Here is a 14,618-nt window from a genome sequence, read left to right as displayed (position 1 = left end):
GGAAGCTGCCTTTCCTCTGAAGAAGTATATATTTTTAACTAAATAAATCACTTATTAAAAGTCAATCCGTCTTGGGTATGTTGCATTCTGTCAGCTTTAGCAAAACAAAACAACCACCATCTAAATAATGGAACTGGCCACAGGGAATTGAGCCAGTATTTAGTTTTATTACAGAGGAGACAATTATCAACCATCTGTTTAGCCAATGAGGGCCCAACGGGCTCGCCCTACCGCCTGGGCCCATCTACCAGGGCCTGTACACCTTAAGTTTTATGTGTCTGGATGGCAAGTTATAAAGGCAGAGCCAGGGAGTTTGCAGGAGTGAGCTGAGTATTATTGGTCTTAAGTATACAGTCTGTCAGGTCTGTAACTTATATTGTGGTGAAGTGATCAGCAGTGGTGTTCAAGTGGGTCTCCAGACTGGGGATGAGAATATGTGCAGAAATCTGAGTAGCCCAAATAGGAAGTGGAAAGTCTGTTGATCCCTGCCAGCTGTGGGCACCCCAGTGTGGTTTACCTGTAATTAAAAAATTTCCGTTTTTCCATTGGCTTGATCAAATAGCTAGACTGTTAACCCCAACCCATGAGTCAGTAAAACCAGGGTCCTTGCGTACAGCTGTTTTAAGGGGAGCTTGGAGGGCCAGGTCTCAGGTTCTATCTGCTACCTGGCACATCTCTTATACTAACATCCAGATTAACAATGTGGTACATTTGGCACATTTGTTACAATTGATACAAGAACATCGTGATAATTTTACTATTAACTATATAACCCATGGTTTTCATTAAGGTTCACTGTGTTATACAGTCCTATGGTTCTTAAACTTTTTATTCTACCAACATATATACAACCTAAAATTTTAACATAACACTGTGGTAGTTAGATTCAGTTATCAACTTGGCCAGGTGAAGACATCTAGTTCTGTTGCTGCAGATGTGAGCCAATGGTACGTGAACCTCATCTGTGGTTCATTACATCTGCAGTCGGCTAGGAGGCGTGCCTGCTGCAATGAATGATGTTTGACTTAATTGACTGATGCTTAAATGAGAGAGCTCAACGTAGCACAGCCCAAGCAGCTTGGCATACCTCATCTCAGCACTCGCAGCTCAGCCCAGGCCTTTGGAGATGCTGAAAGGAATCACCCCGGGGAAAGTTGTTGGAACCCAGGGGCCTGGAGAGAAGGCCAGCAGAGATTATCCTGAGCCTTCCTACATAAGAACCTCAGATGAAAGTTAGCTGTCTTTCCTTTGAAGAACTAATGAAATAAATCCCCTTTTATTAAAAGCCAATCTGTCTCTGGTGTGTTGCATTCCAGCAGCTAGCGAAATAGAACACACTGTGAATATAATTAATGGCACTGAATTATATATTTGATTATGGCTAAAGTGTTTTTTATTTTTCATCTCAAGGCATTTTCCAATTTCCCCTGTGATTTCTTCTTTGATATATTAGTTGTTTAAGCATGTTTACTGGTTTGAATCTCTTATGTGCCCCAGAAAAGACTGTGTTCTTTTAATCCATTCTTGTGGATTAATTTTAACATTAAAAGAATACATGTTGTGGGTGGGACCCTTTGATTAAGTTGTTTCCATGGAGATGTGACCCAGTCCACTCAAGATAGGTTCTAATCCCCTTACCGGAGTCCTCTGTGAGAGGATAAAAGACAGATGAAACTCAGAGAGCTCAGAGAAGCTGAGAGAGAAATGCCCAGAAATGTTTGGAGACAGCTATTGAAACCAGGAGAGAAGGAGCAGCAGACATTGCCATGTGCTTTCCCGTGTGACAAAGAACTCCGGGTGCCAGCAACCTTTCCTCAGAGAAGGTATCTTCCTCTTGATGCATCAATTGGGACATTTTCATGGCTTTAGAACTGTGAATTTGTAACCTAATAAAACGTCATTGAAAAAGCCCACCCATTTCTGGTATATTGCATTTGGTAGTTTTAGCAAACCCAAAAAGATATTGTACCAGAAGAGTGGAGTGCTAGAATTTGCAAATACCAAAAATGCTGAAACAGCTTTATAAATGGATAAGAAGAAGATTCTGGAAGAATTGTGAGGCATTTGATTGGAAAATCCTAGATTGCTTTGAAGAGACTCTTGTAAAAATATGGACGCTAAAGGTGCTTCCAATGGGGCCTTAGACAGAAATGATGAATGTGTCATTACAAACTTGAAGAAAAGCAGTCCTTGTTTTAAAGTGGCGGGGAATTTGGTAAAATTGAATACTAGTGTTGGATGGAAGGTAGAATTTAAAGGCAGCGATCTGGGATATCTAGCTGAGGAAATCTTCAAACTAAATGTGGAATATGTACCTTGACTTCTTGAAGCTCATGAAAAATGAGAGAGAAAAGGGGTATCTTCCTCTTACTATGTTAATTTGGACATTCTCATGGCCTCAGAACTGCAAATTTGTAACATAGTAAAACCCCATTTGAAAAGCCAACCCGTTTCTGGTATATTGCGTTTGGCAGCTTTAGCAAACCTAAACAGAGCATTCGATTAATTTCCATATATTTGTGAATTTACTACTTTTCCTTCTGTTAATTTCTAGTTTTCTTTCTTCCAGTGTGATCAGAAAAGATGCTTTGTATAATTTCAGTTTTATTAATTGTACTTGTTTTGTGGCATGAAATATGGTCTATCCTGAAGAATGTTTCATATGCACTTTTGAAAAATGTGTACTCTACTGTTGTTGGGTAGAGTGCTGTCTATATATTTAATTTGTTTAAAGTATTGTGTAAGTTCTATATTTCCTCATTGATATTCTGTCTGGATATTCTGTACATTATTGGAAATGTTATTTCACATTCTCCAACTATTCTTGTACAATGGTCTATTTTTCCCTTTAATTCTGTCCATTTTTCTTCATATATTTTGGGGTCTGTTATTAGTTGTGTATATGTTTGTAATTTTTATATCTCTTTTCTGGGTTTAATCTTTTATCAATATATAATGTTCTTATTCATCCTTGTAAATTTTTTTTACTTAAATCTATTTTATCTTACAATAATATTTCCATCTGAGCTCTCTTTTGGCTGTAAATTGCATGGTATATGTTTTTCATCCTTTTAATTTCAGCTTTGTTTTTTGTGTGTTTTGTTTTCTAAAGTGAATATTTTGGTAGAACACAAATAGATGGATCATGGGTTTTGATTCAATCTTCCAATCTCTGCCTTTTTTACATAATTTTTTACTATAAAAATCATGTATAAAATACAGAGTTCATATATAACCCCCATTATTAATATTTTGCATTAATGTAGTAACTTTGTTAAAATTGTTGAAAGATTATTATAATTTTATTATTAACTATAGTCCACAGTTTTGGGGGTTCACTATTTGTGTTGTACTATTCTATGTTTTTTTAAATTTTATTATAAAAACAAATATATATATATATATATATATATATATACACACAACTTAATATTTCACCTTTTAATCACATTCAGATATGTAATTCAGTGCTATTACATACAAAATGTTGTGCTACCATTACCACCAGCTAATACTGAAACTATTCTATCACCCAAAACAGAAATTCTGTACCAATTAAGCATTACTTCCCCATTTTGTACCCCACCTGCACCCCTGGTAACCAGTGTTCTAGTTTATAACTCTAAATTTTTTTATTCTAATTGCTTCAGATCACTGAGTTCTTACAAAGCATGTATCAGAGCTTCATTTCATTTTATGGTTGAATAATATTCCATTGCATGTTTGTACCACATTTTGTTTATCCATTCATTCTGTTGATGAATGCTCGAGATGCTTCCATCTTTTGACAATTTTGAATAATGCCATTGTGAACATCAGTAGGCAGATTATCTATCTGAGTTCCTGCTTTCAGTTTTTTGGGGGATGTATACCTAGAAGTGGGATTGCTGGGTCATATGGTAATTCTATGCTTAACATTCTGAGGAACTACAGACTGGTTTCCACAGTGGCTGAACCATTTACTTTCCCACCAACAATGAACGAGTGCTCCTATTTCTGCCATACTCTCCAACACTTCTTATTTTCCATTTTCTGAATAGTAGCCATTCTAGCGGGTATGAAATGGTATCTAATTGTGGGTTTGATTTGCATTCTTTTAGTGGCTAATGATACTGAACATCTTTTCATGTGCTTTTTGGTCATTTGTATATCTTTACAGAAATGTCTATTCATGTCATTTGCCCATTTTTAAATTGGGTTGTCTTCTTACTGTTGAGTTATAAAGATATCTTTATATTCTGGGAATTGAAACCTTATAAAATATGTAGTTTCCATATATTTTCTCCCATTCTGTAGGTTGTTTTTTATTTCATGATGAAGTACTTTTTATTACCCCACTGGTTTATTATTATTTTTAACATTTTTAAAAATTTATTTATTAATTAAAAAAATTTAACAAACCAAATGAGAAATTAACATATATAATCAGTAATTCACAATATCATCACTTAGTTGCATATTCATCATTTCTTAGAACATTTGCATCAATTCAGAAAAAGAAAAAGACAATAGAAAAAGCAAATGAAAACAGAAAAGAAAAAAGAAAAAGATTATACCTACCATACCCCTTACCCCTCGCTTTCACTGATCACTAGCATTTCAAACTAAATTTATTTTAGCATTTGTTCCCCCTATTATTTATTTTTATTCCATATGTTCTACTCGTTTGTTGACAAGGTAGATAAAAGGAGCATCAGACACAAGGTTTTCACAATCACACAGTCACATTGTGAAAGCTATGTCATTATTCAATCATCCTCAAGAAACATGGCTACTGGAACACAGCTCTACATTTTCAGGCAGTTCCCTCCAGCCTCTCCATTACATCTTGAATAACAAGGTGATATCTACTTAATGCGTCAGAATAACCTCCAGGATAACCTCTCAACTCTGTTTGGAATCTCTCAGCCATTGCCACTTTGTCTCATTTCACTCTTCCCCCTTTTGGTCGAGAAGGTTTTCTCAATCCCTCGATGCTGAGTCTCAGCTCATTCTAGGGTTTTTCTCAATCCCTTGGTGCTGGGTCTCAGCTCTTTCTAGGATTTCTGTCCCACATTGCCAGGAAGGTCCACACCCCTGGGAGTCATGTCCCACATAGACAGGGGGAGGGTGGTGAGACTGCTTGTTGTGTTGGCTGGAGAGAGAGGCCACATCTGAGCAACAGAAGAGGCTCTCTTGGGGGTGACTCTTAGGCCTAAATTTTAAGAAGACTTGACCTATCCTTTGTGGGGTTAAGTTTCATATGAACAACCCCCAAGACTGGGGGCTCAGCCTATAGCTTTGGTTGTCCACACTGCTTGTGAGAATATCAAGAATTCAACTTGGGGAAGTTGAATTTCTCCCCGTTCTCACCATTTCCCAAAGCGGGCTTTGCAAATACTTTTCCACTCACTGATTGAATCACTCTGGGATTCATCAGGGCATCACTCTGGACAAACCAACAAAATATCATGTCTTACCTGAGATTCCAAGTACTTATGGTGTTCAATCAAACTATCTACATAAGTTATATCAGAAAAAGCACTAGTCAAAATATAAAGTTTGTACCAAATAAACATTTTTTGCTTTAGTCACACACATAAGGTGACATTTTAAAATATGAATTACCATCTATTTTCAGCACCCTGCATAATAACATTCCTTTGTTCTTTCTCATGCAAAAGCATTTTTAAAATTTGTACATTTAGTCACTATTATTATACACTCTAGGCATTCCTAGATTATACCATCTCAATCTTTAACATCTATCTTTCTTTCTGATTTCATTTATGCCCCCAGCTCTCCTCCCTCTATCATTCTCACATGCAGCTTCATTCAGTGTTTTAACATAATTGTATTATAGTTAGATAGTATTGTGCTGTCCATTTCTGAGTTTTTATATTCAATCCTGTTGCACAGTCTGAATCCCCTCAGCTCCAATTACCCAATATCTTACCCTATTTCTATCTCCTGATGGTCTCTGTTATCAACAAAATATTCCAGATTTATTCATTAATGTCAGTTCATATCATTGAGACCATACAGTATTAGTCCTTTTGTTTTTGGCTAGTCTCACTCAGCATAATGTTCTCAAGGTCCATCGATGTTGTTACATACTTCATAACTTTATTCTGTCTTAAAGCTGCATAATATTCCATCGTATGTATATACCACAGTTTGTTTAGCCACTTGTCTGTTGATGGACATTTTGATTGTTTCCATCTCTTTACAATTGTAGATAATGCTGCTATAAACATTGGTGTGCAAATGTCCGTTTGTGTCTTTGCCCTTATCTCCTTTGAGTAGATACCTAGCAATGGTATTGCCAGGTCATATGGCAATTCTATATTCAGCTTTTTGAGGAACCACCATACTGCCTTCTACAGTGGTTGCACCATTTGACATTCCCACCAACAGTGGATAAGTGTGCCTCTTTCACCGCATCCTCTCCAGCACTTGTCATTTTCTGTTTTGTTGATAATGGCCATTCTGGTGGGTGTGAGATGATATCTTATTGTGGTTTTGATTTGCATTTCTCTAATGGCCAAGGACGTTGAGCATCTCTTCATGTGCCTTTTGGCCATTTGTATTTCGTCCTCAGAGAAGTGTCTGTTCAAGTCTTTTTCCCATTTTGTAATTGGATTGGCTGTCTTTTTGTTGTTGAGTTGAACAATCTCTTTATAAATTCTGGATACTAGACCTTTATCTAATATGTCATTTCCAAATATTGTCTCCCATTGTGTAGGCTGTCTTTTTATTTTCTTGGTGAAGTTCTTTGATGTGCAAAAGTGTTTAATTTTGAGGAGTTCCCATTTCTTTCTTTCTTTCTTCAGTGCCCTTGCTTTGGGTGTAAGGTCTATAAAACCGCCTCCAACTATAAGATTTATAAGATATTTCCCTACATTTTCCTTTAACTGTTTTATGGTCTTAGACCTGATGTTTAGATCTTTGATCCATTTTGAGTTAACTTTTGTACAGGGTGTAAGATGTGGGTCCTCTTTCATTCTTTTGCATATGGATATCCAGTTCTCTAGGCACCATTTATTGAAGAGACTGTTCTGTCCCAGGTGAGTTGGCTTGACTGCCTTATCAAAGATCAAATGTCCATAGATGAGAGGGTCTATATATGAACACTCTATTCGATTCCATTGGTCAGTATATCTATCTTTATGCCAGTACCATGCTGTTTTGACCACTGTAGCTTCATAATATACCTTAAAGTCAGGTAGCGTGAGACCTCCAGCTTTGTTTTTTTTCCTCAAGATACTTTTAGCAATTCGGGGCACTCTGCCCTTCCAGATAAATTTGCTTATTGTTTTTTCTATTTCTGAAAAGTAATTTGTTGGGATTTTTATTGGTATTGCATTGAATCTGTAAATCAATTTAGGTAGAATTGACATCTAAGACTAAATAAGTCTTCCAATCCATGAACACAGTATGCCCTTCCATCTATTTAGGTCTTCTGTGATTTCCTTTAACAATTTCTTGTAGTTTCCTCTGTATAGGTCTTTTGTCTCTTTAGTTAAATTTATTCCTAAATATTTTATTCTTTTGGTTGCAATTGTAAATGAAATTCGTTTCTTGATGTCCCCTTCAGATTGTTCATTACTAGTGTATAGAAACACTACAGATTTTTGAATGTTAACTTTGCTGTACTTGTTTATTAGCTCTAGTAGTTTTGCTGTGGATTTTTCAGGGCTTTCAACATATAGTATCATATCATCTGCAAACAGTGAGAGTTTTACTTCTTCCTTTCCAATTTTGATGCCTTGTATTTCTTTTTCTTGTCTAATTACTCTGGCTAGAACTTCCAACACAATGTTGAATAACAGTGGTGATAGTGGACATCCTTGTCTTGTTCTTGATCTTAGGGGGAAAGTTTTCAGTTTTTCCCCATTGAGGATGATATTAGCTGTGGGTTTTTCATATATTCCCTTTTATCATTTTAAAGAAGTTCCCTTGTATTCCTATCCTTTGAAGTGTTTTCAACAGGAAAGGATGTTGAATTTTGTCAAATGCCTTCTCTGCATCAATTGAGATGATCATGTGATTTTTTCTGCTTTGATTTGTTGATATGGTATATTACATTAATTGATTTTCTTATGTTGAACCATCCTTGCATACCTGGGATGAATCCTACTTGGTCATGATATATAATTCTTTTCATGTGTTGCTGGATTTGATTTGCTAGAATTTTGGTGAGGATTTTTGCATCTATATTCATGAGAGAGATTGGTCTGTAGTTTTCTTTTTTTGTAATATCTTTGTCTGGCTTTGGTATGAGGGTGATGTTGGCTTCATTGAATGAATTAGGTAGCTTTCCTTCCTCTTCAATTTTTTTGAAGAGTTTGAGCAGGATTGGTACTAATTCTTTCTGCAGTGTTTGTTAGAATTCACATGTGAAGCCGTCTGGTCCTGGACTTTTCTTTTTGGGAAGCTTTTGAATGACTGATTCAGTTTCTTTACTTGTGATTGGTTTGTTGAGGTCATCTATTTCTTCTTGAGTCAAAGTTGGTTGTTCATGCCTTTCTTGGAACTTGTCCATTTCATCTACATTGTTGTATTATCTGTTATTATCTCCTTCATTTCTGTGGGGTCAGTGGTTATGTCTCCTCTTCCATTTCTGATCTTATTTATTTGCATGCTCTCTCTTCTTCTTTTTGTCAATCCTGCTAAGGGCCCATCAATATTATTGATTTTCTCGTAGAACCAGCTTCTGGTTTTATTGATTTTCTCAATTGTCTTCATGTTCTCAATTTCATTTATTTCTGCTCTAATCCTTGTTATTTCTTTCCTTTTGCTTGCTTTGGGGTTAGTTTGCTGTTCTTTCTCCAGTTCTTTCAAGTGGACAGTTAATTCCTGAATTTTTGCACTTTCTTCTTTTTTGATATAGGCATTTAGGGCAATAAATTTCCCTTTTAGCACTGCTTTTGCTGCATCCCATAACTTTTGATATGTTGTGTTTTAATTTTCATTTGCCTCAAGATATTTACTGATTTCTCTTGTAATTTGTTCCTTGACCCACTGGTTGTTTAAGAGTTTGTTGTTGAGCCTCCACATAGTTGTGAATTTTCTGGCGCTCTGCCTATTACTGATTTCCAACTTCATTCGTTTATGATCTGAGAAAGTGTTTTGTATGATTTCAGTCTTTTTAAATTTATTGAGACTTGCTTTGTGACCCAGCATATGGTCTATCTTTGAGAATGATCCATGAGCACTTGAGAAAAAGGTGTATTCTGCTGTTGTGGGGTGTAATGTCCAATAAATGTCTGTTAAGTCTAGCTCATTTATTATAATATTCAAATTCTCTGTTTCTTTATTGATCCTCTGTCTAGATGTTCTGTCCATTGATGAGAGTGGTGAATTGAAGTCTCCAACTATCATGGTGGATGTGTCTAGTTCTCTTTTCAGTGTTTGCAGTGTTTGCCACATGTATTTTGGAGCATTCTGGTTCGGTGCATAAATATTTATGATTGTTATGTCTTCGTGCTGAATTGTTCTTTTTGTTAGTATATAATATCCTTCTTTTTCTCTTTTAACTGTTTTACATTTGAAGTCTAATTTGTTGGATATTAGTATAGCTACTCCTGCTCTTTTCTGGTTGTTATTTGCATGAAATATCTTTTCCCAACCTTTCACTTTCAACCTATGTTTATCTTTGTGTCTAAGGTGTGTTTCCTTTAGACACCATATAGAAGGATCCTGTTTTTTAATCCATTCTGCCAGTCTATGTCTTTTGATTGGGGAGTTCAATCCATTAACATTTAGTGTTATTACTGTACAGGTAGTACTATCTTCTACCATTTTGTCTTTTAGAACTTATATGTCATATCTAATTTTCCTTCTTTCTACACTCTTCTCCACACCTCTTTCTTTTGTGTTTTTATATCTGTCTGCAGTGCTCCCTTTAGTATTTCTTGCAGAGCTGGTCTCTTGGTCAGAAATTCTGTCAATGATTTTTTGTCTGAAAATGTTTTAATTTCTCCCTCATTTTTGAAGGACAATTTTGCTTGATATAGAATTCTTGGTTGGCAGTTTTTCTCTTTTAGTAATTTAAATATATCATCCCACTGTCTTCTTGCCTCCATGGTTTCTGCTGAGAAATCTATGCATAGTCTTATTGGGTTTCCCTTGTATGTGATGGATTGCTTTTCTCTTGCTGCTTTCAAGATCCTCTCTTTCTCTTTGACCTCTGACATTCTGATTAGTAAGTGTCTTGGAGAACACCTATTTGGATCTATTCCCTTTGGGGTGCGCTGCACTTCTTGGATCTGTAATTTTAGGTCTTTCATAAGAGTTGGGAAATTTTCAGTGATAATTTCTTCCATTAGTTTTTCTCCTCCTTTTCCCTTCTCTTCTCCTTCTGGGACACCCACAACATGTATATTCATGCGCTTCATATTATCACTCAATTCCCTGAGTCCCTGCTCATAGTTTTCCATTTTTTTCCCTATAGTTTCTGTTTCTTTTTGGATTTCAGGTGTTCCATCCTCCAGTTCACTAATCCTATCCTCTGTGTCTCGAAATCTACCATTGTAGGTTTGCATTGTTTTTTCATCTCTTCTATTGTGCCTTTCATTTCCATGAGTTCTGTGATTTTTTTTTTCAGATTTTCCATTTCTTCTTTTTGTTCATTCCTTGCCTTCTTCATATCCTCCCTCAATTCATTTATTTGGGTTTTGATGAGGTTTTCCATGTCTGTTCATATATTCTGAATTTATTGTTTCAGCTCTTGTATCTCATTTGAACTGTTGGTTTGTTCCTTTGACTGGGCCATATCTTCAATTTTCCTCGTGTGATTTGTTATTTTTTGCTGGTGTCTAGACATTGAATTACCTTAATTAGTTTATTCTGGAGATTGGTTTCCCTTCTCTTACCTAGGGTTTTCTTGCTGGATGAATTTGTTGTTTATCTGTCCTTTGACATTCAGTTCAGCTTTTTCTGGACCTCTAGCTTAGGTTTTGTTTAATAGAGGAGAATTTTTTGGTTCTTGTTTTCTTGTTTCTTGCCATGCTTATATGGTGCCTTTCCCACCCCACCCCCATCCTTAGGAGGGTCTACATAGGTATCATAGACTCCAGCTGGGTTTTGCCGGACTAACCTGACCTCCTATCAGGGGAAAGGAGTCACCTGCATCAGTTTTCCCTGAGGGTGAAACCCAGCAGGTTAAAAGACTTTCCTGTGAAGTATCTGGGCTCTGTTTTTCTTATCCTGCCCAATATGTGGCACTTGTCTGCCTGCGGGTCCCACCAGCTTAAGATGATGTGGCACCTTTAACTTTGGAAGACTGTCCCTGCTTTGGGTGTGGTGGAGACAGAGGAGAGGTTGTAGGCTGTTTTTAATGGCTTCAAATTACCAAGCCCTGGGGTCTGAATTCCTTGAGGGAGGAATTCCACCTGAGTTAGGCTTCACCCCTCCCCTGGGGAAGGCACAGGCTCGAGACAAGCCCTGCCTGAAAGGAGCTTGTTACTGCCTATGCCTGGGGCAGTTGCAGTCTGAAGGGTCCTGCCGCTGAATCCAGAGGCAGTCAAGCCTTTGTGGAAACACAGCCACAAAAACCTCTGTTTATTTCCTATTTTTCTTTTTCCCTTAACCCAATGAGCGACCTCCACTTTGACCAGGTTCACCTGAGCAGAATTTGTTAATTAATGCCACAATTGGTGTTTAGTTGGACTCAGCCCCTGCTGCTGTTAAAGTCTCTTTCCTTTCCCTCTGGGAAGCAGCCTGTGGGGGAGGGGCACCAGCCACAGTGGCTTGGGGAACTCACGATTCTGGGGAGGCTCGCAGCCGGTCCAGCTGGTCCAGACTGGGGTACACTGTGTGTCCTGTCACTGACATGGCTCCAGGAGCTGTTCTGTACTGTTTCTGGTTATTTAGTAGTTGTTCTGGAGGATGAACTAAAATGTGCACATTGCTAAGCCACCATCTTGGCCACATCTCCCATGATGAAGTACTTTTGATGGGTAAAAATTTTCAATATTGATAAAGTCCCATTTATTTATTTTTCCCTCTAGTTCCATGTGCTTAGGTGTAAAGTCTAAAGTCTAAAATCTTAAATCTTGCTTATAATATGGATCAGAAATTTCTATATGTTACTATTTATGTAAGCAAATCTAATTCCATATGCTTTCACTTAGAAAATTTCAGAGGAGTGGTAACATGACTGGGGTCAAAATAAACATACATAGTTTTCTTATATATAAACAATAACTAATTATGAAATAAATGAAAGGAAAAGCTGTTTTTACAATGACTTTAGGAAATAACCCCCAACGATGCCTTTTTAAAAAGCATTAAGAAAAATTTCAAAATCTTGTGGTTTCTCTCTAGTTACTTATTCTTATAAAAAGGGAATTAAGCTACTTTAGATAAGTAGAAATGGTTCTGGATTTATCAGATATTAATTCCAAACCCAAACTTTTACAGAGAACAGCCTTATCTAGAATCAAAGAAATGTGGGGAGTACATTCATCAAGAAATTATAAAATCTGTGATACAGCAGCTTGGAGGATATAGAGACAGATTCAGAGCTATTTCGCTAAAAAAAATAAACACTAGGAAAAGGATCCTTGATTAACTGATGTTCTATTATTTGGCTGTTTTTGATAGGAGCAAACTAACCTAGACTAATACACTATCCATTTGTTCTTTCACTTCTTATAACTATTTGGGCCAGAAGAAAATCTGCAAGGTCATTAGACCCCTTTGGTAGGCTTCTCGTGTTCCTGGTCAATAGAGATAAGGGGAAGCTGAAATCAACAGGCAGATGAGCAATTTATTGGCCTGCTGTGATCTCCGTACCTCACCTCGTTGAGTTTAGGTTTTCAATGCAAGTCTGTTGGGGCACTTTCTAATCATTGCAATATTAATTTCTCTGTTGGGAATAGGAGAAGAGGGAGGAAAGTTCACCTGTCTGCCTTTCGTGACTTACTCCTACCATATCCATCAGTTCTGAATATAAGAAAAAAATTGATTAGTCTTGATACCTGTATTCTGTACTCTGCCTTACTTTTTGATGTTGAAACTTACATGTCTTGCTGATTATTTTGGTGGCGATTAATTAGTGTGACAGAAAATGGAGAAATAGGGCCACCATTTAAATCTATGCATCTGCTTACTGTTTTGAGGAGTATCTCACAGATTTTTTGTTATTTAAAATTTTTGTTTCTAATTACTAACTTTTAGTTGCATTTGGTTGCAGGAAGAGGCTCCTTATATTAGTACTTACTTCATTATCCTCTTTAACACCAAAATCTAAAGGTATAAGCAAATAGCAAATAGCCCTGTCTCCAGAGAATGCCAATGTACTTTTTCCTCATGGTTTAATTATGAAACAGATGGAAACTGTGCTCCTCACAGTTGGGCTCCTGAAGTAACTGTCTTCTATTATGTTTCAGGGACTGGTGTTAACTGGGATAACTTATTTGAACCAGTGACCCCAGATGATAGCTTCACTTTTGCCCACATTCTGGGGATGCTTTTATTTGATGCTTTCTTATATGGCCTTGTGGCCTGGTACGTAGATGCTGTCTTTCCAGGGAAGTATGGCGTGCCCCAGCCCTGGTATTTTTTTGTACAGGTGAGTTCTAATGCTTCTGTTACTGAAAGCAACCCCGGTTCTTATGTGCCTCATTTGTAGGAGAGTGAACATCATTACCTTTAACTCCTTCCCCTGATGCCCTAGCCTTATTAGATCAATACATATTTTTAATCAACTAGAGCCATTATGAGTTAAATTTTGTAACATTTATACTAGAATCGAGTGGCTTTCTGTTGAATAAATTCCACCTGAATGAATATGTAGTGGGGTCTTCAGATCCTAGTGAGAATGGGATTACTTATTTCCAATATCTGGACTCTCACCATCTGCTTTAAAAGCCATAGAAAGGGGAGAGTGTCAGCATCTGGTTCTCCCTTTCCAGTCCTTTCTCTTATGCTTCTGTAGTTCAAAGCTATGGTTCCCAAACTTTTTGGTCTCGGGACTCACTTACATTATTAAAAATTGTTGATTTCCCCAAAGAGCTTTTGTTATATCTATTAATATTTACCATATTAGTAATTAACTTTATATTTTTTAAATTATAAACTTATTCAAAAATATCACCTACAAAACCATTAATGCTAAAATTGTTTTTTTATGAAAATAACTATTTTCTAAAATAGACGAAAACGAGAAGAAGAGTGGCATGTTTTATATTTTCGCAAATATATTTCTCATTTGTCTAAATAAAAGACAACTAGATTCACATATCTGGTTCTTCATTTGATCTGTTGCATTATGTTACATTATGTTGCTTTGGTGAAAATACATGAAGAAAATCTGGCCTTGTACAGTTATGTAGTTGGGAAAGGGAGGAGTATTTAGTAGCCTTTTCAATAAGTGTGGGTTTCTTTAAAACTTCCCCAAAACTTAACTGATGATAGTTTACAAATAGTGAGTTAAAGTTTGAAATCTGAAAACAAATTAATGAACATCCGTTGATTTGTTTTATCATCTGAATGGAACATTAGCCATGCATAATTTTGTAACATCATATGTTGGTCATTTGAAAAATATTGGTTCAACTAGCTCTTCATACATTCCCAGTGTTGACCCAATATATTTCATTATATATTATCAAAAAATCACGTTTGTTAAT

General features: G+C 36.5%; 1 protein-coding gene across 6 annotated transcripts in view; it reads left to right on the top strand.

Moving 5' to 3' along the window:
* The window catches only part of LOC143667404 (phospholipid-transporting ATPase ABCA3-like), a 287,971-nt gene that overhangs the window by 89,984 nt on the left and 183,369 nt on the right, over nt 1-14,618 (top strand). For all 6 annotated transcript variants that reach the window (XM_077141597.1, XM_077141598.1, XM_077141594.1 and 3 more), the window contains one exon: nt 13,377-13,558. In XM_077141597.1, coding sequence (XP_076997712.1) covers nt 13,377-13,558 — 182 coding nt within the window. The remainder of the gene's footprint in view (nt 1-13,376; nt 13,559-14,618) is intronic.

This window comes from Tamandua tetradactyla, chromosome 23 (genome assembly GCF_023851605.1).
Source record: "Tamandua tetradactyla isolate mTamTet1 chromosome 23, mTamTet1.pri, whole genome shotgun sequence".
Taxonomy (NCBI): domain Eukaryota; kingdom Metazoa; phylum Chordata; class Mammalia; order Pilosa; family Myrmecophagidae; genus Tamandua; species Tamandua tetradactyla.
This window is presented reverse-complemented; position numbering and strand designations above follow the sequence as displayed.